The sequence below is a fragment of the Rosa rugosa genome, chromosome 3 (genome assembly GCF_958449725.1).
Source record: "Rosa rugosa chromosome 3, drRosRugo1.1, whole genome shotgun sequence".
Classification (NCBI taxonomy): Eukaryota; Viridiplantae; Streptophyta; class Magnoliopsida; order Rosales; family Rosaceae; genus Rosa; species Rosa rugosa.
Window position 1 is genome coordinate 50174554 of NC_084822.1, and position 22870 is coordinate 50197423.

Genomic DNA, 22870 nt, shown 5'->3' on the forward strand with positions numbered 1-22870 from the left:
TAATCTATTGACACTATGTTATATTTGTGGGAATTATGTTTTTGATAGCTGATACGTTTATTTGTGTTTATAGTGTGGAAATGTAGTGTACTATGTTGGTCTATTGGGGGGCAATAGAAATATTATTGCCCCCCAGTAATGTGATTTTTAGACGTCTATTGCCTATGCGGCGTCGTCCGGCCTCTGTGGCGTCGTCTCCGGCCTATGCGGCGTCGTCCGGCCTCTGTGGAGCGCGGCAACGGGCACTGTGCGGGGAGAGAGAGAGAGAGAGAGAGAGAGAGAGAGAGAGAGAGAGAGAGAGAGAGAGAGAGAGAGAGAGAGAGAGAGAGAGAGAGAAACTGGAGGTGGAGATCGGGGGGAGAGAGACAGAGAGTCTGAGGGGAGAGGGATGGGTTTCTTTTTAATTAATAGGGGTTAAAATGTCAATAGATATTAGATTGGGTAAATGGGATTAAAAAACAGGTGCGGGAGTAAGTGGGCAATGTTTAGTCTAAAATTGGGTAAGTGGTCACGGCCCCATTAAATTAAGAGACCAATAAGAAATAAGGCTAAATACTGTTTAGTACCCTGTGGTATGGGCCAAACATCGATTCAGTCTCTCGACTTTCAATTTCATCAAAAACACCTCCACAATATCATCTTCTCGTCCAATAGGTCCCTCCGACTCAATTCCGTCAATTTCAGACGTTAAGTGCTGACATGGCATTTCCAACTCATCAAAAGTGGGGCCCACACGGAAGTGAAATTCCCAAACTGATCCTGGTCAACTGAATATGGAAAAATCCAAAACAAATTCCAGACTTTGAGGTTGGGGAGAGACTCGAATATCATCTTCTCGTCCAATAGGTCCCTCCGACTCAATTCTTTCAATTTCAGACGTTAAGTGCTGACATGGCATTTCCAACTCATCAAAAGTGGGGCCCACACAGAAGTGAAATTCTCAAACTGACCCTAGCCAACTGAATATGGAAAAATCCAAAACAAATTCCAGACTTTGAGGTTGGGGAGACTCGAATATCATTGATAGGTTCATAATTTTATACATTTTTATACCCTCAAATGTAGGATTCTAGGCTTAGTTCTTATCATTTTTGAGTCATTTACTTTGTGTTTGTGTTTTGTAGGTTAAATTGGAGAAAATAAAGATTTGGAGCTTAAAGTCAAACGCATGATTGAAAAGGTGCTTGCTATCCTGAGTGTCCAAAATTGTCTCTGCTGTGCGTCAACTTTGAGGATTAAACTGTACCTTCCACAAGGAATTTGTCACGCCCCTGATTTTTAACACAATTAAAAATCGATATATAACCCCATAATTATATATGCATGAACGTTCAGCCATCAATACCAAATACCTGGAAAACATTTTCCCTTTATACAATATACATGTTGATGCCCTGAACTCACTATGTCAATATTGACCCGCCCACAGAGTCATATATTACATAAGCTTACGAATTAAATTGTCAACAACAAGATAAAACGTAAAAGCTCCTCAGAGTTTACTACAAAGCGGAAGTCATAACAATGGCAAAGCCAATCAAATTTGCTTCCTACCAGTTCTGCTGCCAACAAGATACCTCAGCTTCAGCCACGATTTCCTGACCTGCAAGGTTAACCCCTACACCGTTTGAATAGTGCACCGGGTTGTCACACAACAAACCCGGTAAGCTTTTGCAAGCCCGTATGAGTAACTCAAAAACAACTCACACCAAATCACGGGATAAAAGCCCGCACAACTCACGTCAAAACACGAGGAACATCTTTCGACTCAAGAATAAGGAAACATACCATGCTTCCCAAAACAATACTCTTTTCCCAAAAATGAAATCACAAAAGTCACACCGTGACAAAATCATATAAATCGTTAACCTAACAATTCAAATATGATTAATCGATCCAACCTGGATAAAACACATAAGCACATCAATCATACCTATCGTTAACCTAACAATAGCATATGATTCACAAGTCCTCCCAGGACATTTAAAAGAAAGAATCCCCGAAACTCTCTTTTAAAGACACGTACTCATGAGCATCAGATAGCTCCCCGCTACCCCCCATGATATACATATGTACACACATAGTCATACACTCAGAATGTCACTAATACCATCTATAGTCACAGTTAATCCCATAACTCCAAGACAATATGGTAACTAGGCTCATAACACAGATAATTCATTGGTCACCATCTGCAACCTATCACTATCTGTGACTCTTGGTTTTCAGACCCCGTCTGGTCTTAGAACCAACCGTTGGTCACCATCTGCGACCCATGCTTTTCAGACCCCATCTGGTCTCAAGTCAACGTTAAGTAAGTCACACCTGACCTAAAAACGTTACGACCATCTAGTTCCGGCTTTCTCCATCCCTGCTCACCATCTGTGACCCTTGGTATAAGGACCAATACATTTAAAATGAGTCACGCTTGACTCCAAAATGTAATATCTAACTCAATACTTCTCAAACAATAGAAAACATCTTTTTCCACAATATTGTTTCTATGAAAAGTCTCATTCAACAATAATATGAACCCATCATGCATATTATTCATCACACATCATCCACAAGAATATATATATTTCACGTAAATATATATATACGTAGTCATTCGCTCAGGAATGCCTACTAATACCAACTATAGTTTGCAGTTAAATAATTAACGCCAAAACAATAATGGTAATTCCGTTCATAATGAACCTTGTGAGATTACTCACCTCGAAACTCCAGCTGCGTCTTCAATACAGAACAAAGCAGCCAATCACAATAGCCGTCCAAAGAATACTTCGTCAAGTACCTAAGGAAACACAACTCTGATTCAGTTAACGAATCACAAGGAATAACGTTCGAAACCCTAAATCGAACCAAAATTCCTAAGGTGACGCCAATCGAGGCGAAACCACATCCGAGACCTCCCAAAGTCTCCGGAACACTTCCACGATCGATGTGTCCAAGCCACAAGTCGATCGGATGCTTAAATCCTCAAGGATTTGAATAAATTCACCGATATGAAACGGTGAAAATCATAACAAATCCATACGAACTCCAAAATCTGCATATTATATATCAAAACGCTCGTATCGACGAGTAGAAGATATATAATATCAGAAACAGTTTCTTACATGGCCGAAACACCACCGGAACGCCGCCACAGGCGGTGGTGCACCGCCGCCGGTCAAAACTCAATATTTCACAAAACTCCCAACATCAAAAAGCTTCATCTAAGCATGCTTGTGAACTTTCATATCTAGCTCGAAGTCAGAAAACAAGCATAAGGGATCGAAAACTACCTCACAAACTGTGAACAGTAATCCAATCTGAGTTGAACCGATTTCCACGTAAATCGATCGAAACAAACACCATAGATCGATCAAGGAGGCTGCTCTGAGCTCCCCAAGTTTGGCCCGAAGCCTTGCCGTCGCCGGAGCTACGTTTTCCTGTCGGGTCGGAAAACCTACGTCTGCACCGCCTTGCTGCACCTCCTCCGCCGTGAATCGTCGCTAGAGGCTGCCACAGAGATGACCGCACAAGGGAGGCGAACCGTTCTGTGCAGATTTCAAGGCCGGAGGTCGCCGGAGAATGGAGTTCCGACCGGGTCGGAATACCGGGTTCGGGTCGGGTCAGTCGAAAAACCCAGATACCGAAGGTATCAGTCGAGAGAGAAGAGAGAGAGAAAAACTGAGGGTTTCCGGAAGAGGAAACCAAATGAAAATAGTAAGTTTCTCTTTCGGGAAACTTCTATTTATACCAAAACGGAAACTTCTTCCGCTGGTCATAACTTTCTCATACGAACTCCGATTTCCGCGTTCCGCATGTCCACGAACTTGTATCGACTCGCTCTACAACTTTCGTGAAGGAAATTTTTAGAGAATCTCAACGTATCAAAATTCAACCTTTGCAACCCCCCTAAAGTCATCCTTTTCAAATAAAAATTCGTCTGAAACACTTCCGCACCGTCCACGAGCCACGAAACCTTCCAACAACCACTAATTAAATTCCGGAAAATCCTCAGAAAATAAATACGAATTTCTGGGGTATCACAGAATTAGCAGGCTAGTCTTATACCATTGGAAAGATATGGATGTTAGCTTTCTGAGGAATTTTACAGAAGTGGATTCACATTCTTGTAGAGCAAGTTATGATGATTTAAGTGAACCTAGTTCGGGAAGGCAGATTCTGACGGATTTTGCATATCTTTTCGGAATCTGACTTGTGAGGCCCAAGTCCGTTGTTCTTAGCACTTGAATGGAACAAGGTTGAACGTGTCTGACATATTTGGAGTAATTTCTTGCATTGACCTTAATAACCCTGTGTTTCTTTGGAGAGAAGAAATCTATTCCAAGTTGGACTAGAAGACTTAAGAAGCCCAAGTCAAGTAGGAATTGGGAGGGACAAACAAGGCAGAAAAACCTGGAACGTCTAGAGACACAAGAGGCAGCAGATTCCACAGAGAACAAGGAGAAGAGAAGCTCTCACCATCGTTGGACCCGAGTTCCTCAATTCTTCCATTGTTTGTTTCATGTTTTCTTTGATTCTAGTCGTGCTTTTCATAGTCATGGATTGCTAAACTTCTAAGCTAGGGCTGAGATGAAGCCCCTAGTATGACTATTCTATTTATTCAGTTGGTTTGCTATTGAATTTCTGGATTCTATGTTAAACTTTTAATCACCGTTTCAATAGAACTTTTATTCAAAATCTTTGCTCGGGATCAATAAGACCTAGGTTTTATTTATGAGTTATTTGGTTGGAGAACATGATGCTTGATCAATGAGTAGATGTTTTCTAAGGTGCCAAAAGATAATTCAATCTTGTGATTAAATTAAGAATACAAGTGCTTGATCATAGTCGATATTCTTGTTTGCATGATTTCCTAGTTCTTTTGTGCTAAATGAAGTTGAACATGTTTGCTTGAACCTGATCATTAAGTGGAGTAAATTATAGTTTGGCTACTTGAGTTCTATACAAGATCAATAAGTTGGAATTCATAGGTTAGAAGAACTTTGGCATATGTCTGGGATCAATAAGGCTTATGTACGGAAATCTTTAGCATGAAATCTAGGGAATTCAATTGTTATCAACTAGAGAATCGGATAGAAGTGTTAGGTGTACATTTGTCTTCATAATCTGTTGGATTCAATTGTTATCAACGTGGTGGATTCAATGCTTTAGCATCTTCATAATCTGTTCTTAAACTCTAAAGAATCTCATTGCTCATTCTTGTCTTTAATTTTAGTTTTTCTTTCTTTAATTTTCTATTTAAAACTCAATCACATCATAACATTAATCAGTTTGTTTCACTTAAGTATAGCACATTTGTCATAACAAAATTGTCTCAATCAGTCCTTGAGGGAATGACCTCGTGCTTGCACATCTATTCTACAATTGATTCGTGCATTTGCGAGTACTAAATTAAAATTGACAACAATCATCTTCTCGTCCAATAGGTCCCTCCGACTCAATTCCTTCAATTTCAGACGTTAAGTGTTGACATGGCATTTCCAACTCATCAAAAATAGGGCCCACACGGAAGTAAAATTCCCAAACTGACCCTGGCCAACTGAATATGGAAAAATTCAAAACAAATTCCAGACTTTGAGGTTGGGGAGACTGACCCCCCCCCCCCCCCCCAATATATATGCAAATAAAAGTCCCAACCATCAGACCACTTGCATGGTACTAGTATGCAAACAAAAACAATATATATTTGTACAATAGGTTTAAAAACACTTTGTCATTGTCCTCCTCCACCCACCTCTGTCCTCTTCTTCTCTTTTTCTTCCTTTTCCGCCACGAAAGACCCAAATAATAAAGAAGGAAGCGGCGGGGGTGACATTTTTCAGCTAAAATGTGCAACATTTTTCACAAATAGAGCAGAAATTAAGCAATCTTTGAGCTAATTTCGACTGCGAAGAACATCATCGGGCAGGGCTTGTGATCAATAGCGACGCCCTTGGCAGCTTTATAAGCCTCAGGCGGCATAACTCCATACACAACAGACACATTAACCCCAGCCTTCTCCCAAACGGCGATGGCCTCACACACTGTGTCCTACGCTTCCCGTATCATCTTATCAAACAACACCCGGACTTAGGTCGGCGACGACGACTCGTGGAGGAAAGTCTCAGGCTTTTCCGTCTCCGGCGTCTCTTTATCGATGACAGCGCATCGCAGAGTGATGGAGGGAGGGGAACGGAGGCCCGTGAAGGGCGTGGCGGAGTTGAAGGAGTGGGTTTTGGAGTGGAAAGATGCGAGCTTTGGAGATGGGGAGAGGAGGGTGAAGGAGGAAGAAGATGAGAGTGTAGCTGGTGGCGGCATTGCGGTGGATTTCGAAGTGGGGACTTCAAAGTCTGTGGCTTTGTGTCATATTAGCAATGACTGAGAGAGAGGGAGCAGATTGAAAATGGGAAAGATGGGAATCGTGATATGATAAGGCGCCACAGACGACGATGACAAAGTGTTTTTAAACCTATTATACATACATATATATATATATATAGATCCTATCCAGAGCGAGGCCTCGCTCTGAAATTAAAGTGCGAGGTTGGAGTTTAGGGTCACTTTTCGGTCTCATATTCACATCTCGACCGTTCAGTTTTTAGGTACTAATGTATAGATCATCTCTGCAAAATTTCAGCCAAATTAATGATCTTTAAGGTATCTAACTCGCTTAAACAAATGGACGAACTGAATCTGTCCAACCTGAACCGTACTAGCTTTAAGGCAGTTATCAATGCCTTAACGACCATCAATTTGGCTGAAATTTTGCAGAGATGATCTATACATTAGCACCTCAAAGCTGAACGGTCGAGATGTGGATATGAGACCGAAAAGTGACCCTAAACTCCAACCTCGCACTTTAATTTTAAAGCGAGGCCTCGCTCTGGATAGGATCTATATATATATATATATTATTTTTGTTTGTAATATACTAATACCATGCAAGTGGTTTGTGGTTGGGGGCTTTCATTTGCATATGCGTTTCGAGTCTCCCCAACCTTAAAATCCGAAATTTATTTTGGATTTTTCCATATTCAGTTGGCCAAGGTCAGTTTGGCAATTTCACTTCCATGTGGGCCCCACTTTTGATGAGTTTGAAATGCCATATCAGCACTTAACGTCTAAAATTGATGGAATTGAGTCGGAGGAACCTATTGGACGAGAATATGATATTGTGGGGATGTTTTTGATGAAATTGAAAGTCGAGGGACTGAATCAATGTTTAGCCCATATCACAGGGTACTAAACAGTATTTAGCCCAAGAAATAACTATAAATCATATGGGCCAATAACATCACCCCGAACCACCATGTGTACTATAAGATCATGTTATAATTTCCCATCGTGTGTATGGATCTCACGTACCAAAAAAAACAAAAAAAAACTGACTTTATACAAATAAAATAGTCATCACAACAAACAAAACAGTAGTACGTATTATACTCGATGAAGTACTTGGTAATGACCAATGCCTACAACACTTGAGCTTCCTAGTTCCTACCTTGCATGCACTTCTGAAATAGTTAGAGTTGACTCAATTGTAGAGTAATGTCTTTGCCTACTTGAAGATGTATCTGCATCAGTAGAACTTAGCTGGCTCCAAAATGCAGGTTCTTTTGGAAGAGGCAGAGGAATTGATTGATTGCTTAGCATCGAAGCCACGTCCGACATATTAGGTCGATCCATGGCTCTTTCTTGCACGCACAAAAGACCCATCTGAATGCACCTCATAACTTCACTGCTGGAACAAGATGCAACCAGTGCTGAATCCAGTAACTCCATGCTCTTGCCTTCATTCCATAAATTCCAGGCCTGAAGTATAATAAACCAATTTCACAAATCTTGATAAGTAGAAAAAAATGCACACTTACATGTAGAAAAGTGATTGCGATTTCTTGCTTACATTGCCAAGTAAGTTTAGACTAGATTGATCAGACTCAAAAAATGGAATGTTCTTCTTCCCACTAATGACCTCTAATAAGATCACCCCGAAGCTAAACACATCTGATTTTTCAGAAAATAGGCCGCCCATGGCATACTCCGGAGACATGTAACCACTGAGAATCATAGACTATATGCATTAGAAACTAAATCAAAGAAGATCATAAGAGAATTACATGCCGCTAAATGTTTGACTCACAATGTACCAACAACCCGGTTTGTTTTTCCTCTAGTGTCATTGTCCCCAAAAATCCTTGCCATGCCAAAATCAGAAATTTTCGGGTTCATGTCGCTGTCTAGCAAAATATTGCTGGTCTTTAGATCGCGGTGAATGATCCGTAATCTTGAGTATTTGTGAAGATATAGAAGGCCTTGGGAAATCCCATCAATAATGTTCATGCGCTTTTTCCAATCCAAAACCACCCGTTTGGCTGGATCTGCACCCATATTTATAATGAAAATGGAACAAATATTTCAAAAACAGGAGGCATGGAACATGTTCAAAGCTAAAAAAGAGGGGTAAAACTATGGTATGTTAACATTAATTTCTCATACATCAACTATTTTTACCACTTTAAGGACTCATGTTACCACTTTGAGGACTAATATTACTATTTTGAGGACTCATATGGTAAACTAAGAAAATTTACCACTTTAAGGACTCATGTTATCACTTTGAGGACTAATATTACTATTTTGAGGACTCATGTGGTAACTAAGAAAATTTACCACTTTAAAGACTCATGTTACCACTTTGAGGACTAATATTACTATTTTGAGGACTCATTTTACCACTTTTAAGGCAATTGTATGCATGTCATACGTTAACACATTGTAGAATTTTCCAAAAAAGAGATCTTTCACATACCAAAAATGAAGGAATCTAAGCTTTTGTTGGGCATGTACTCATAAACTAGTATACTTTCTTCTCCTTCAATGCAGCACCCCAAGATCCTAACCAGGTTCCTGTGTTGGAGCTTACAAATGACTAAGACCTCGTTTTTGAACTCCTCCAACCCTTGCCTCGACAGTTCAGACAACCTTTTCACTGCAATTTCCTGTCCTTCTAATAGCTTCCCCTGCATTTGCCAAAAAATATATAAACCCGGCCCTTAGGTTCATTAAGAAACTGTACTCTAAAGATGGGATACCAACTTGTTCACCAAACGTACATCATGTCAAAAATACACGAAGTCAATGAAACACTCGCATAATTTGGCGAGTCCAAATTGATGCATTACCTTGTAGACAGGCCCAAATCCACCTTCCCCGAGTTTATTAGCCTTTGCAAAGTCATTTGTTGCAGTTTGTATGGCAGAGAAAGTAAAGAATGGCAGTTCTTGATCCTTCTGTGATCTGCTCAATTCCATCATATTGGCAACCCTAGCTAGATCATACTGAATTGGTGAGGCATTGGTGGAGCCAATTTGGAATAATCTCACTTCATCCGAAATGACAATCCCTTCTCGCCTACTTCCTGTTACATCATGGCAACAAATATATACATTATACAAATTTTCTGTATACAAATTTCTGATAACCCAATAATCGATTCATAGTGTACAACGTGGAGCTTAAATGAACTCAAGATGTTGTTAACCCAAGAGTTAAAACCAAAAATGGGCAGGTGTTGTCACATCAGATTTAGTTTCCATCCTGTTTTTTGACAGATTAATACAAAAGAAATGAATTGAAAATTTTCAAGTTAACTCAAACCTTGAGGTCCTCTTCTCCAACGTAGATAACAGAATAAGAAGACTGAAATAAGAGCCGATAGGAAAACCACCGGGAGCACGATAGTCAACCACCTTTTCCACTTCTTACCATCTGAAACCGGAGTGAACACAATGCAACCATTTTTGTGCTAGTTAGTTTCGAAATAATTTCTTGCTGCACAAGAAAGCTCGGATCGAGCAATAAAGTGCAGTTAAAAAATATAAGGAATTAGCTCTAATTTTACTCATGTCGATCTTTACCAACAATCCATGACAGAGAAAGGGATTGGTTTCAGTGAATTCTTCAAAAACAATAAGTCTTGAATGTTGACCTAGTCTGGGTTGACCATTTCTTATCTGTAACTGATCGTAATTAAGCATATTATGATAAACTCAGAACCAGCTTTATAAATTATAATATTGAAAGCTAGGCCGCCATCGCACTGCATTGTGTTTTCAGATAGAAATATCTTTAAATAGAATAGACTGTAGCTACGCTATTGAACAGGAATATATATATATATATATACAAATCCTATCTATAGACGAGCTCCGCTTTAAAATTAACGTGTGAAATTCGAGTTTTAGGTCACTTTTTGGTCGCATATTCACATCTCGACCGTTCATTTTTTAGGTACTACTGTATAGATCACCTTTGCAAAATTTCAGCCAAATTGATGATCGTTAAGGCATTGATAACTGTCTTAAAGCTAGTACGGTTCAGGTTGACAGATTCAGTCCGTCCATTGGTTTAAGCGAGTTAGATACTTTAACGATCATCAATTTGGCTGAAAATTTGCAGAGATGATCTATACACTAGTACATAAAAACTGAATGGTCGAGATGTGGATATACGACCGAAAAGTGACCCAAAACTCGAACTTCACACGTTAATTTCAAAGCGGAGCTCCGCTCTGGATAAAATCTGTATATATATATATATATATATATCATGTCAGATTAATCATTTTCTTGTCGCAATATTTATCTATAGTCGTCACACATAAAACACACATTGATTCACATAAAGTCAAACAATTGCAAACGAAGCAATTTCAAATTATTAAGCACATAGCACATTATACATAAACAACATGATTGTTTGACCAAAATATGCACCAAAGATAAGAATATAAATTCATTAATCTATCGTCACCATTGATCCTAGTAAATAACTGCACTTGATATAAAAGTCTGATTTCCATTGTTTTATTTCAAAATAGGAATGTAGACCTAGTAAAATATGGGTTATCTTCAATTAACGTGATTTAGTTGATATCTAAGAATATTATAACATAATAATAATATGATAGACTATTCGATAGTAGAGCACTAGAGCATAGAATATATGTTACATCTTTTAATCATATCAAATGGGAACTTTTTTGGAATGACACATCTGCACGGATAAATTTTGTTCGTGAAACTCCAAGAAATTTTCACTTTTAAACTAAATAAAAAGTCAAAATTGAAATCCTTTCAAGTCAAAACAAAAGGATTCTTGGTCCGTGATTTTGAAGAGATTGAAGTATTTACGTACCACTTGTATTAGCAGAAACACGCACGTTGATAGTCCCTGACCCTATCTCCATCATCTTCATCAACTCCTGTTTACTCCCATAATAAAGCTGACAAACCGATTGATCATTCTGAACTGAAACATATGCAGTACAAGAACAATTGCTCTTGCACAAAGTCTCACAATCATTAGCCCCTATATTAATTGAGTCAACCTTAACCGTCGACGGCAACGAACCATTCGTCTGGTTAAAAGTATTACCACACATAGGTGGTAAAGAAGTCAAGCACTTTCCACTATTACCACCACTTGAATCTTCACACAAAGCATGACTCGTAGAAGTAATCTTCCCATTCACCATGAAGTACTGGTCTAGGTTTCCTGTTGAAGCCATTACAAACCACATGAGGTCATACTGCTTCTTGTTGTGGCTAAAAGTGTAGTAGGCTTCACTTCCATTAATGGAAGTGTAGCTAAAGTTGTAGTCATTGTTTGCGGTTGTGTTCTCGAAAATGAACCGGAGATCATGTCCGTCCCAGAAAGCGATATGCATTTGGAGTCCATCTCCTCGCCAAACATCAATTTTAGTGAAGTCTATTCTATCCAGCGAGAAGGTGAAGAGGCCACGACTAGGGTTTTGAGGGCTTTCCCAGGAAGTGAGAATCCGAAAGCTTTGTTGGCTTGTGTTTAGGCCAAACAACCCAACTTTCATCCCCGGAAGATATGTATCAGTTGGTACATCGAAGCTCTGCCATACAGTGGTACCTGCAATGCAATCGGCTTGGATTAATGATTAACGATGCGGTACGGTAATAATGACAAAACGAAAATCTTAAACATAATCGCGTAGTTGTAGCTCCAGTGGTTTTTTATTTATTATTTTTTTTGTCAAGAAAAAAAAAAACATGTTAAGAAACATAAATTGTCTCTCCTTCCTAGTTAACTACTTTCAAGAAACATAAATTGTCGAAAATTGATATCATGATGTATAAACACATATAACAATATTAGAAATGACCGAACTTCCAACCTATCTTAACCCTAACTCATTCATTACTCTCATTAATTAGCACGTCACTCGGGTCAACTCTTAACAACTTGCAAATATAGATTGTTATCTTTTTTTTTTTTTTTTGAAAAGGAGATTGTTATCTTCTTTTGCTTAACAAATAATTTGGGACTGTGAAGCGAAAGACGAGAGCATCGAAGTCGATTCAGGAAGAAAATTTTGTACTACGTACCTGTATTTTCATCCTTAAGCACAAGATTTCCCGTATCAAGAAGTGTTGCACTCGTGTTGGTGGTGGCGGCAACGTTTCCCGAGTTGACTATGAGCTGCAGTTGTCGTCGGTCGGTGACAACCAGATTCCCTGACCGGATTTGAAGCACGCCGGAAGAGTCCAATATAGGTATTTCACGGTAGGCAACCCAAACAACTCTCTTTGCATCAGCTCTCAGCCATATACCTAGATAGTGATTACCTGAAGAGCTATCGATGAAGAAGCCAAGGACGAAGACTTCGCCTGCAGAAACCAGCGTTTGGTTGTCGCTCAACGAGTCTGAAGCTGTGAGCGTGTCTGTGATTGCATGGCATGGAAATGGAAACAAACTTGAGAATAATATCAAGCAAATAATAAGAGGAAGAGCCATTGCCATTAGAGACTAGAGAGTCTAAGCTAGCTAGAAATGAACTGATCAAGATAGAGGATGAAGAAGAAGACCCAGCAAGCTAGCTAGTTTTATTGTATATAGATACTCTATATACAATATGATTCCCTACATATATATACGGATATACCCCGATAAGTGTATATGTGTATGTTAATTAGTCAACTATGTATTTACCGGTTATTTATTCTGGAATGAAAGAATAGAATGTATATAAGTCGGCTAGCTAGCTAGTCAGCTAGAACCAGGTATTTGATTTTCCAGGGAATCAAAATTATTGTGTATAATATATCTATATTGTGTAAAATATATATGGTTTTGGGAATAATTTAAATTTTCTTTTGTCGGTCAAAAAAACCCTTTCTAGCTAGCTTGAAGGTTGCCCTATAAAGCTAGGAAGATGCTTCTGTCAGTTCTCTGTGTTGTACTAGACTGTATTGGTCAACCCTTCCTCAAATGCATGCATTTTCATAGAATTTGAGAGAAAAAATGAAAATGAAACTAGTGGTATCTTGACATAAAGCGTGAAAAAATTTAAGCTTTGTCTAAGACTCATATTTGTTTCAATTTCATGCCACAATGAGGTTCATATACAACACATTCGGATCAGGATCATACGGAAAGACAAAATTAAGGCTATTTTTAAAGTAAAAAAAAAAAAAAAAAGTTTTGGCTCCATGACAATATAATTCAAATTTATGAAGTACATATCTTATACATATATTTTTTTTATCCCACTATAATGAACCTTATCATGAATTTAATCCTACATTATCAAGAAGTTAGTTTCATAGTTACATACTGTGCAAATTCTAAAGAAAGATGATTCACTCCTTTTTCTTTGACTTTGTGATCATGATAGACTTTCTAGGAACATGTTGAAAGAGCACTCAAATTAAGCCACAGCCCAGCCCAAATCCATTACATCAGCCCAGAGCCCAAATGCGGTCGAGTCCACATAAAATTACACACACTTCCCGCTTGTGATTTAAAATCCCGCCCTTCAATAGCCAGAAAATAAAAAAGAAGAAAAAAAAAAAAAAAACAAAAAAACCTGAATTTCGCAATCTAAAAATGTTCTCATTTTTGTAGCAACTCAGTTCCAGAGAAGTGGAGGCTTAATTAGTAAAAGTTAGACAAACAAAAAATGCAGTCGGTTAGGGTTTCACACCATCATGGATTCTCCTGATTTCACCAAAACCAAAGCCAAAGCCACAGCCTCACCCTCATCCGGCTCTCCTCCAGTTCAAGTAATCTCAATTTCACTTCAAAATTTCCGCTTAAGCTTTTCGATTCTCTTCTTCTACTTGGGGTTTTATGTGGATTTCTGACCTCTGCTGCAGATCTTTACCTGTTGTTTCTTTTGGTTTCTCGATTTGTAACTGTGATGATTTTGCAATTGATGGACTGGGTTGGTAGTTTGTGCTTGAATTGGAGGGTTCTGTGGTGTTTGGAGTAGTTCTATTTGTTTTGAAGTGATTTTAGGGTTTATAATTGAGTGATTGGTTAGCAAACGATTGAGTTTGAGTTCTTTGGAGCTATTGAAAACTATGTCTAATGGATTTGTGGCTCGTTTTCGTTTTACAATCTTCCATTAGAAAATGCTCATAATTTCATTTCTGTGAGTGCTTTTAGTGATTGCAATACTACAAGGATTCCCGGGCTTGCATCGGAACTCAATTTCCTTTTATATCATATAGAGGGCTGGTAGTGTAGGACTATACTATGTCCCAGGGTTAAATGAATTATGGGAGTACTTGTTCTTGGAACTTAAAATGATTGCCTTATCTGAACTACTGTTTTTGTTGGTGTACGGAAGTGTCATTTTGTTGAATTTGTGACTTTTATTTCGGAAATGAACATTGTCAATCTTTGTAGACCATAAATCTGTTATTCATACTTTCGTTGTTCTTTGACTCAGGAGTCGCCTATTTTTAGTTTTATCAACAATTTGTCCCCAATAAAGACTGTGAAGGCTACACATATAGCACCAGGGTTCCCCGGACTTAGCTCTCCTCCTCTTGTGTTTACATCACCACGAGTAAATCCATACACTGAGACGAGTTTCCTAAAGAGGTCTGGGATTACTTGAGTTTCATTTCTATTTTCTTATTGAATCATTTGTGTTTGCTTGGTATCTAACACGTTAAATATTTGCGATTCTTATCAGGCGGTCTCAACACTCAGAATTATCCTGTGCAGGAATACCTAAAACTCATGGTGAAGGCAAAGAGTTTGCTGATAGTGCAGCGGACCCTGTGAAACCTTTGACACAATTGCAGTTGGGCTTGATTACTGACACTAGAGACTGCAAGACCAAAAATTTTGTGGAAACTCATCCCTGTAGCTCCTCAGGGTTTGTAGATGAATACTTGGCTGATTCCACTGAGGTGGACTGTGCGAATTCTGATCAATCAGTCAATCCACATTTGGAACATTCTAGCAGTGTGCTGGAGCCATCAAGAAGTGGCTTAATCAAGTCCAAGGAACTCACATTAACACTTGGCAACAGAAATGATAATGCAACCAACTCAAGAACGGAAGCTCAGGCACCTTTTATGACATCGGAGCAGGCTCACGAGTACAATCAAGGAAAGCAAACATTTATTGCAAAGTTGACAAGGAGTGAAAAGCAAAGGAATGATGAATTACGATTTAACGAATGCACAAATATCGAATCTGGTTTATCTGTTGACAATGCTTTCAGGAGAGAATATCACCAAGAATTTCTTGATCGGGTAATTGTTTCTTCCTTTTACAATACACAAAAAACAAAAAGTGAAAGGACCTACTTTATTTGATAAGATATGATATGACTGTTCCCATGCCTTTTCTTACATGTAACCACGACTTCTTAAGTTACAGGGTCTAAGAGGTGAACATCAGGATGATTATGATTACTGCCCTCAATCTCTAGCTGGAGCTTTGCATAATGGTCAGGTGTATGAAGATGAGAATGCTGGTTCAATTCCAAATAGACTGATTGAAAACGCTGTAATGCATGCTTCTAAGGTATGATAATACACCTGAATTATATGCACCAACTTGCGGTCTCTTATGGACAACTCTTTTGGATTCAAGAATCTCTCTCTTTTTTTTTTTTAACACATTTTTTCTCTATAATCTTTGAAAAGAATGTCAAGATGTGTTTCTAGTTAGCATGATTTCTGCATCATTCTTTTTTTTTTTTCTTTTTTTTTTTCATTTCTTTGGTTGCTGGAAGTATAATTCCTTCAGTGTAATGCAAGTAAGGCCGGCTGGATTTATTTGGTATGATAAAACGTTTTCATTTTACGACATTGCCACCATAGGGCCTGAAATAGGAGCACACGGCCTTTTCTTTTCATTATGGGATCATGCTAGGATTTGTCCTTCTTATACTAGAATAATTGTAAGATCAATAAGGCAAGGAATAACCAATGTGACATGCAGAGACGTTGCCTTCGGTTTGAAGAGGCTCCTTGTACTAGTGGCAAAGGGGACGGTTCTTTGAGTCTTTCAGAGAAGGTTAGCAATTCAGAACCACCTACCAGCACTGTAGAATCAGAGATGGTGGAATCACCTTATGTGGACTTAATAACTTCTACGAAGACACAGACGGCAGCCTCATTGCCACCTCGGAGTACTGGAAAATCTCGTTTAACTGTTTCTAAGCCATCCGGTATTGGCTTGCATTTAAACAGTATTGTCAATGCTGCATCAGTGGTTCGTGGTGCAACAAGCATAAAATTAGCAGACCGCTACATGGGTGTGCAAGTTATGAACTCAGCATCTATTAATGTAAGGCGCTGTCCTAATTCATTGAATGTGGTTGAGAAAGATTCTGCTGGTGGTGTAGACTGGAGGAATGAAACTGAGACTTCAGTTGCTGCAAGTTCTGCCACTACCCAGTCTCCCCACTCTGTGGAATTTGAGCATCATGGGCCTATACATGAGATTAGGATATCTGATTCTCACAGTATAGACAGTTACGAAGAGTGCAACCAATCTAGCCCAAACACGAAGAGGTCTGTGTCATGTGCTTTCATGTGGTGTGGTACAATTCTTTCTTTTGTCTGTGGTATTAACATGTGTTAGTGAGTCTCCAGGAAAAGAGCATCGAGAAATATTGATAGTGATGGGTGTAAGCGCTGCAACTGCAGGAAGACCAAATGCTTGAAACTGTAGGTTGATCCACTTTTTTCCAAGTAAATCTATGAGTGCACATTTTTATGTCACTTGGTAATACACTCTTCTTTTTTGCAGTTATTGTGATTGTTTTTCTGCTGGAATCTATTGTGACACAACTTGTGCTTGCCAAGAGTGCTTTAACAGACCCGAGTATGAAGATACGGTTCTTGAGACAAGACAAAAAATAGAATCCCGTAACCCTCTTGCATTTGCTCCCAAGGTTGTAGAGCGTGTAAGTGAGTTTCCACTAATACTTTGGTAGCAAACACTTTCACTTATTAATTAATATATTCCTTTCTTTAGAAACTTGATTTCAAGTGTCCATGACAGGAAGATGAGAATCAATTCACACCAGCCTCGGCAAGACATAAAAGAGGGTGCAATTGCAAAAAGTCAATGTGTCTGAAAAAATATTGTGAATGTTATCAGGTCTTGAATGTCGTTTCCATATTTCTATGCTGCATATTGTTATCTTGCTCCTTTCAACTGATCCTAAATTCTCAAATTCCTTTGTCTTAAAGGCTAATGTAGGATGCTCCAATGGATGCCGGTGTGAAGGATGTCAAAATGCTTATGGCAAGAGGGGAGGTAAGGCTCTACACTAATAAATTTTGTTTTCCACTTCCATGCTATGAACTTTTAGCGTTACTCATTGCACTGGGGTAATAAAAGAATATTCAAGAGTAATATTCTTGCTAGATAGTCTGGTATGCTATATTGTTAACTTTTCAACAGCAATCAGGACCACACTTTCAGACATGATTCCACTCAACCAGTGGTATTGGAAATTTAAAACATAGCACGCAAGACTATCTCAGAATAGGACATTATCCCATATTATGTAGTTTATGATGTTTATCTTATATTAGGAGTTCCTTTTAGGGTGATGCTATTGGTACTTCCCATTTAGCTTCTTCTACTACAAAGATGAGTATTTTGTGAATTTGAATGCACTCACAGTATTGAGTGGAAGAAGCTAATTGATCTTTGCAGCAATATCTTGGAATAACTTTGCAAAATTTGTTCTTACCCCTGAGATCAGTTAATGTCCTTTTCTAACATAAGCTTATTTGCTATAGAGTTTGTTGACGTGGATTCTGGTGTGTCCGAAGAAGTGATTACTGACAAAGATGGCACGGAAATAAGAGAAAGCACATTTGATGAGAAGCTGCAAATGGTGGCAACAAGGAAAGATTCAAATGATTCACCCAGCCTCACTCCGTTGACACCATCATTGCAATGCTTTGAGTAAGATTCTAGATTTTGATGTCACAGTAATCTTGAATTGCTATGTCATAGTTTGATTCCTAATTATTTTTTGATTGCTTCTTACATTTTTTTTTCAGTGATACACATAATGTATCAAAATCCAGGGTCCTTCCGGCAATATGCCGTCCATCTCCTCAATCAGCTCTTACCATCATATCACATCACAAAAATTCAACAAGATCTCCTCAGAGAAATTCAGAGAACAGTGACAATCTTATGGACACAAGTAAAGGATTGTTGGACGTGGGTTCTTATGATTGGCAAGAGGATTACGAGAACATTGGTTTGGAGACTACTTCACCAAGATGCTATGCAGTCCCCACTACATGCCATCTTACTCCACTGTCCGGTCCTGGGTCATTGGCCATAACTTCTTCAGCATCATTGACAACAAGGGATTTGACAAATGCTTCACAAGTTCAGCTGTGCCCTGGAAGTCACTGTCTCTTGTCAGGTAGTTCTCTTCATTGGCATAGTTCACCAGTCACCCCAATGCATCGGTTCGGTGGGATGAAATCATTTCAAGGTTTTGACTCTGAAAAGAGCCATCACGACCTCCTGCAAGATGATACACCTGAGATATTGAAGGACACTTCTATCCCCATCAAGTCGGTGAAAGTGAGCTCCCCAAATAAGAAGCGTGTTTCTCCTCCTCACAGCCACAATCATGAGCTTGGTACAAGCTCTTCAGGGGGCTTGAGAAGTGGCCGCAAGTTCATACTGAAGGCTGTGCCTTCTTTTCCACCTCTTACCCCTTGTATTGGTTCAAAAGGTAGTAGTACCATTCAGAACATGAATAATCCTCTTCAAGATAAGGGTTGAAAGAAATGATTGACACTACTGGAATCCATGGTGAGATGGGTGAGTTATCACGATTCCTCAACTTGCCATTAATGTTAGAGTTCTAAAGTTTCATTACTGATGCTAATATTGGCATGTTACATGTTCCAGATTACTCCAAGGGATCACTGTAGTCTTTGATTGTTGTACTTGGGATGAGAAAGAAGACTTTTCCTGACATTGGTCTGTGGGTTGAATGTTGTCAGGTTTGAATATGGTGACATCTTCAGATATCTGAAGTATAAATATTTTCCTATATGTATGATTATCACAGTTGTCATTTACTGTACCATGTGGCTGTGTTTTACTAATGGAAACACATTGCTACTGCATCATTATTTGCAGTCATTTCTTAATGTTTTTTCTCAAGATTTTAGTTTGCATTTCTTTTTTGTTAAATTGAATCTTTCAGTTGCTCAATTGTTCAATTGAATCTATAAAAATTGTTCATCTTTCTTGTTTCTATATTGACATATCTTACTTTCTCTAATTGTGGAAGATAAATTCAAGATCGTTGTCGTTATTATTGGAAGATACTCCATCAGCTGGTTTTTACTAGGTTGTATATTTTCCACTCCAGACCATCTAACAGCATACATATGCTTCACTCAGGCTTCAGCAAATGAATTGTGCTGAACCTATAATTTGTTTAATTCTTTTGCCCCATAAATTTACCATCTCATTTATCTTTTGTTACTACTTATTAGTGATCTCTTGTGTCAGACTCAGTTATGCTTAGCAGTTAGCAGCTGTGTACTGCAAGCATTTGCATGTAGCAGTTTTCAACTCGATCTCAAATTAGTAGTGGTGTAAACTATATGGTTTGTCTTTTCCAATTGCTCTAGTTTTCCGCTTGTCAAAGAGAATTATGCATGACAGTTTCAAATGGACTTGTACGGGTTTAGTAGATCAGACATCGTAGTTAGATTTGATATCCTCTATGTGGTGCCGGCTTCTGAAGGATATGAAAGGTACGAACCTAACCTCTCTCCTCTGGTTTGGGAGTCGGCGGCAAATATTACACTGCTGTGGTGATTTTGTGCAAGCTTTTACTTTGATATGTGGCTACTATACCTTGGCATTGTCTTATTTTGCCCCAACCTCACTAAATTGATAATACTATTCAACTCCATCCCTAGCTCCAATAATCTTGTTCGCCAATTTCTCCTCCCTCCACCTTCACCATCATCTCCATTCATCTTTCCCTTATAATAGGTGTATTTACAATTCTCCATTGTATGTTAACTACTCTGTGAGTACAACAGTACTATCGTAGTGAGAGAGACTTGTATAGAAATACTAGTTAGAGTTATACTGAAATACTGGTGAGAGAGAGAGAGAGAGAGAGAATTGTATTGAAATACTAGCCAGAGTTGTACAAAAATTCTAGCTCCTTCAAGTCGTTCAGCCGCACACAATAGTCTAAAACCACATTAACTAATGACTAAATGTTTTCTGGATAGATCAAATAACCAAGGATTCACTCCTTCAACCTAAAGGGCCGTTGGGCCTTCAGACCCCTGTGCAGACCGTGGACTGCACCAGAGGCTGCAGCAACTGAAATTAGGAAGCACATATCTCACTCAGCAGCTGGAGGCCAAACCAATGGACGGTTGCTCGCTGCATCTTCTTTTGCGCAATGTGCAGCTGCAACGGGAAGTAGATGGTGAGCGGCCAGTAGCCAATAGAAGAAAGGCAGTGCTGTGGCAATCACAGTAGCCAAAAGCACAAAGCCCGTTCTGCAGCGTAAGCGAAGCATGTTGATGTTGAACGTCACCTTCCCAAAGCTTACTGCCCTTGGGGTTACAAAACCAGACCTCGGCCATCTCCTAGCAGCTCACACTTCAATCAAGCAGTACACTGGTTGGGCAAATACCTGCTCAAATATCCAATACAATTTATATCAGGGACATGAAATATGCTTTATATTGAGTACAGCAGTGTTAGATTTATCTGCAAGATATATATACCTGAAATGCACCCACTAGGTGCACCACGATGAAGACATTGGCCAAGTCCACTATCCAGAAGGCCTTGTGAGATAGAAAACCAGCCATGAGATTTTCTGGTACTTTTTCATCTCCAAATGCAGCATAACCCAAGGTACCACACAAAGTAAATAATATTGTCATCACCATCACCCCTGTTTTGGTGGCCTTCTTCATCACTTTGTTTTCTGGTGGTGATGACTTCAGTTTCCTGACCAAGAAAATTACAAGGACTTAATATATACTGCATCTTCAAAACGAGCAAAGGATTCCAATCTTCTTGATGTGAATTAGGAGACTTGATGTGAATTAATAAACATGGAAGCATGATTATCTTACTTGGATATCAATGATGATCACTGCAAATGACTGAATGAGTAAGGAAGTGCGATGTCTCCGGCTGCAATGAATATACTCCAAACTTTTTCTGATGAAGATTGATGCAATCCAGTAACAGATGTTTTTCCTTCCGGCCCTGCACATGTAAGAGTGACTTACAATCTATTTGATGAACCAATTAAAAATGAGGATTGATGGAGAACTAGCTAATTGAATCGCATACCCCAGATGATTTTTCAATAGAGAGTCCAATTCCTATAGAAGCATAGCCAAAAGACATAATTGGAGCAAGCTTTGAGAGCCAGGACAGCTTCTGAAAGTTTGGGATTTGAGATTAAACAATTTGCACAATCCCGAATCCAACCCCGTGCATGGGGAAGCACCACCACTTACTTCTCTTGATGGCAAATCGAATTCTGGATAGCCCTGAATGAATGAAATTATCGTAAACTCCCAGTCAAGTAAAGATCCAATTCGCACTAAAATTTTGATAACTCTAATAGTACTCATCTGTGTCTGATTCCAAAAATCATGGAACCAAAAGAAGCAAGTCACTTTAGGCCTATTGCTCTTTGCAATGTCATTTATAGAATTGCTTCTAAAGTTCTTGCCAATAGACTTAAAAAGTTGTTCCCTTCTATCATCTCACCATTGCAAAGTGCATATGTACTAGGAAGACTAATTTTTAATAACACCCTAGTGGGCTAGTGGCTCATTTTATATTCAACTTGAGAAGACAGGAAGAAGGTTTTTTTTTTTTTTTTCCTCTTTGAAATTGGATATATCCTATGATGCATGGAAACGCCAAAATGGCCTCGTTTCCCGTTTCGGAACCGGAAACGGGTCGGAAACGGGTTGGAAACGCCCGGAAACGCGGATCGGTGTTTGGAAACGTTTAGGAAACGTACGTATCCACTGCGGAAACGCCAGCAAGTAAATAAATAGGAAACGTGGGGGTAATACTGACTTTTTACTCTGCAAAAAAAAAAAAAAAAAACAATCAAAAGACCTAGACGCGACCTCAGACCGTCGTTTCTCTTCAGATCGAGATAGACGCGACCTCAGACCCTGAAGACAAGATCGAGATCGTTTCGCCCAGTTCGGTCGGACGAAGGAGGCTCTTCTTCTGATCGTTTCTCTTCTGCTCGGACGAAGGAGGAAGGACGAGACCCAGTTCCTCTTCGTTTCTCTTCTGCTCGGACCCGGTTCGGTCGTTCCTCTTCTTCTGATCGTTTATCTTCCGGACGAGACCAGTTCGGTCGGACAAAGGAGGAAGGCTTCTGATCGTTTCTCTTCTGCTCGGACGAAGGAGGAAGGACGAGACCCAGTTCCTCTTCGTTTCTCTTCTGCTCGGACCCGGTTCGGTCGTTCCTCTACTCCGAATCTTTTCTGCTCAAGACCGCTTCAGGTATGTTTGTTATGCT

General features: G+C 39.2%; 2 protein-coding genes and 1 pseudogene across 3 annotated transcripts; 1 reads left to right on the forward strand and 2 right to left on the reverse strand.

The window, feature by feature from the left end:
* Nucleotides 1-7339: 7339 nt before the first annotated feature.
* LOC133739923 (receptor-like serine/threonine-protein kinase SD1-8) lies at nt 7340-13007 on the reverse strand. 2 transcript variants are annotated; one of them, XM_062167738.1, is made up of 8 exons: nt 12414-13006; nt 11194-11937; nt 9655-9765; nt 9180-9415; nt 8807-9017; nt 8138-8375; nt 7901-8054; nt 7340-7809 (listed from the first exon to the last, which is right to left on the reverse strand). In XM_062167738.1, exons 1-8 carry the CDS (start codon nt 12826-12828, stop codon nt 7495-7497), a joined length of 2424 nt encoding a protein of 807 aa, XP_062023722.1. In that variant the 5' UTR covers nt 12829-13006; the 3' UTR covers nt 7340-7494. The 2 variants fall into 2 exon arrangements, with proteins under 2 accessions (XP_062023722.1, XP_062023723.1); XM_062167739.1 differs by lacking the exon at nt 7901-8054 and having other exon boundaries at nt 7576-7809; nt 12414-13007.
* Nucleotides 13008-13930: 923 nt separating this feature from the next.
* On the forward strand, nt 13931-19560 carry LOC133739921 (protein tesmin/TSO1-like CXC 4). Its single transcript, XM_062167736.1, has 12 exons — nt 13931-14090; nt 14762-14916; nt 15011-15578; nt 15706-15852; nt 16273-16847; nt 16929-17003; nt 17086-17242; nt 17341-17439; nt 17532-17598; nt 18090-18258; nt 18357-19140; nt 19231-19560. Exons 1-11 carry the CDS (start codon nt 14016-14018, stop codon nt 19099-19101), a joined length of 2832 nt encoding a protein of 943 aa, XP_062023720.1. The 5' UTR covers nt 13931-14015; the 3' UTR covers nt 19102-19140; nt 19231-19560.
* A 661-nt stretch (nt 19561-20221) lies between these two features.
* LOC133737897 (amino acid permease 6-like) lies at nt 20222-21956 on the reverse strand (annotated as a pseudogene).
* Between the last annotated feature and the right edge of the window lie 914 nt (nt 21957-22870).

Bases quoted from the DNA above. Each gene is read 5' to 3' on its own strand.
- LOC133739923 (XM_062167738.1), bottom strand. From the start codon at position 12,828: ATGGCAATGGCTCTTCCTCTTATTATTTGCTTGATATTATTCTCAAGT. The intron at 8,376-8,806 runs GTATGTGAAAGA...ATATGGGTGCAG, and splicing joins CTTAGATTCCTTCATTTTTG to ATCCAGCCAAACGGGTGGTT. The intron at 8,055-8,137 runs GTGAGTCAAACA...TATGATTCTCAG, and splicing joins AACCGGGTTGTTGGTACATT to TGGTTACATGTCTCCGGAGT.
- LOC133739921 (XM_062167736.1), top strand. From the start codon at position 14,016: ATGGATTCTCCTGATTTCACCAAAACCAAAGCCAAAGCCACAGCCTCA. The intron at 15,853-16,272 runs GTATGATAATAC...TGTGACATGCAG, and splicing joins CTGTAATGCATGCTTCTAAG to AGACGTTGCCTTCGGTTTGA. The intron at 17,004-17,085 runs GTAGGTTGATCC...TCTTTTTTGCAG, and splicing joins AAGACCAAATGCTTGAAACT to TTATTGTGATTGTTTTTCTG.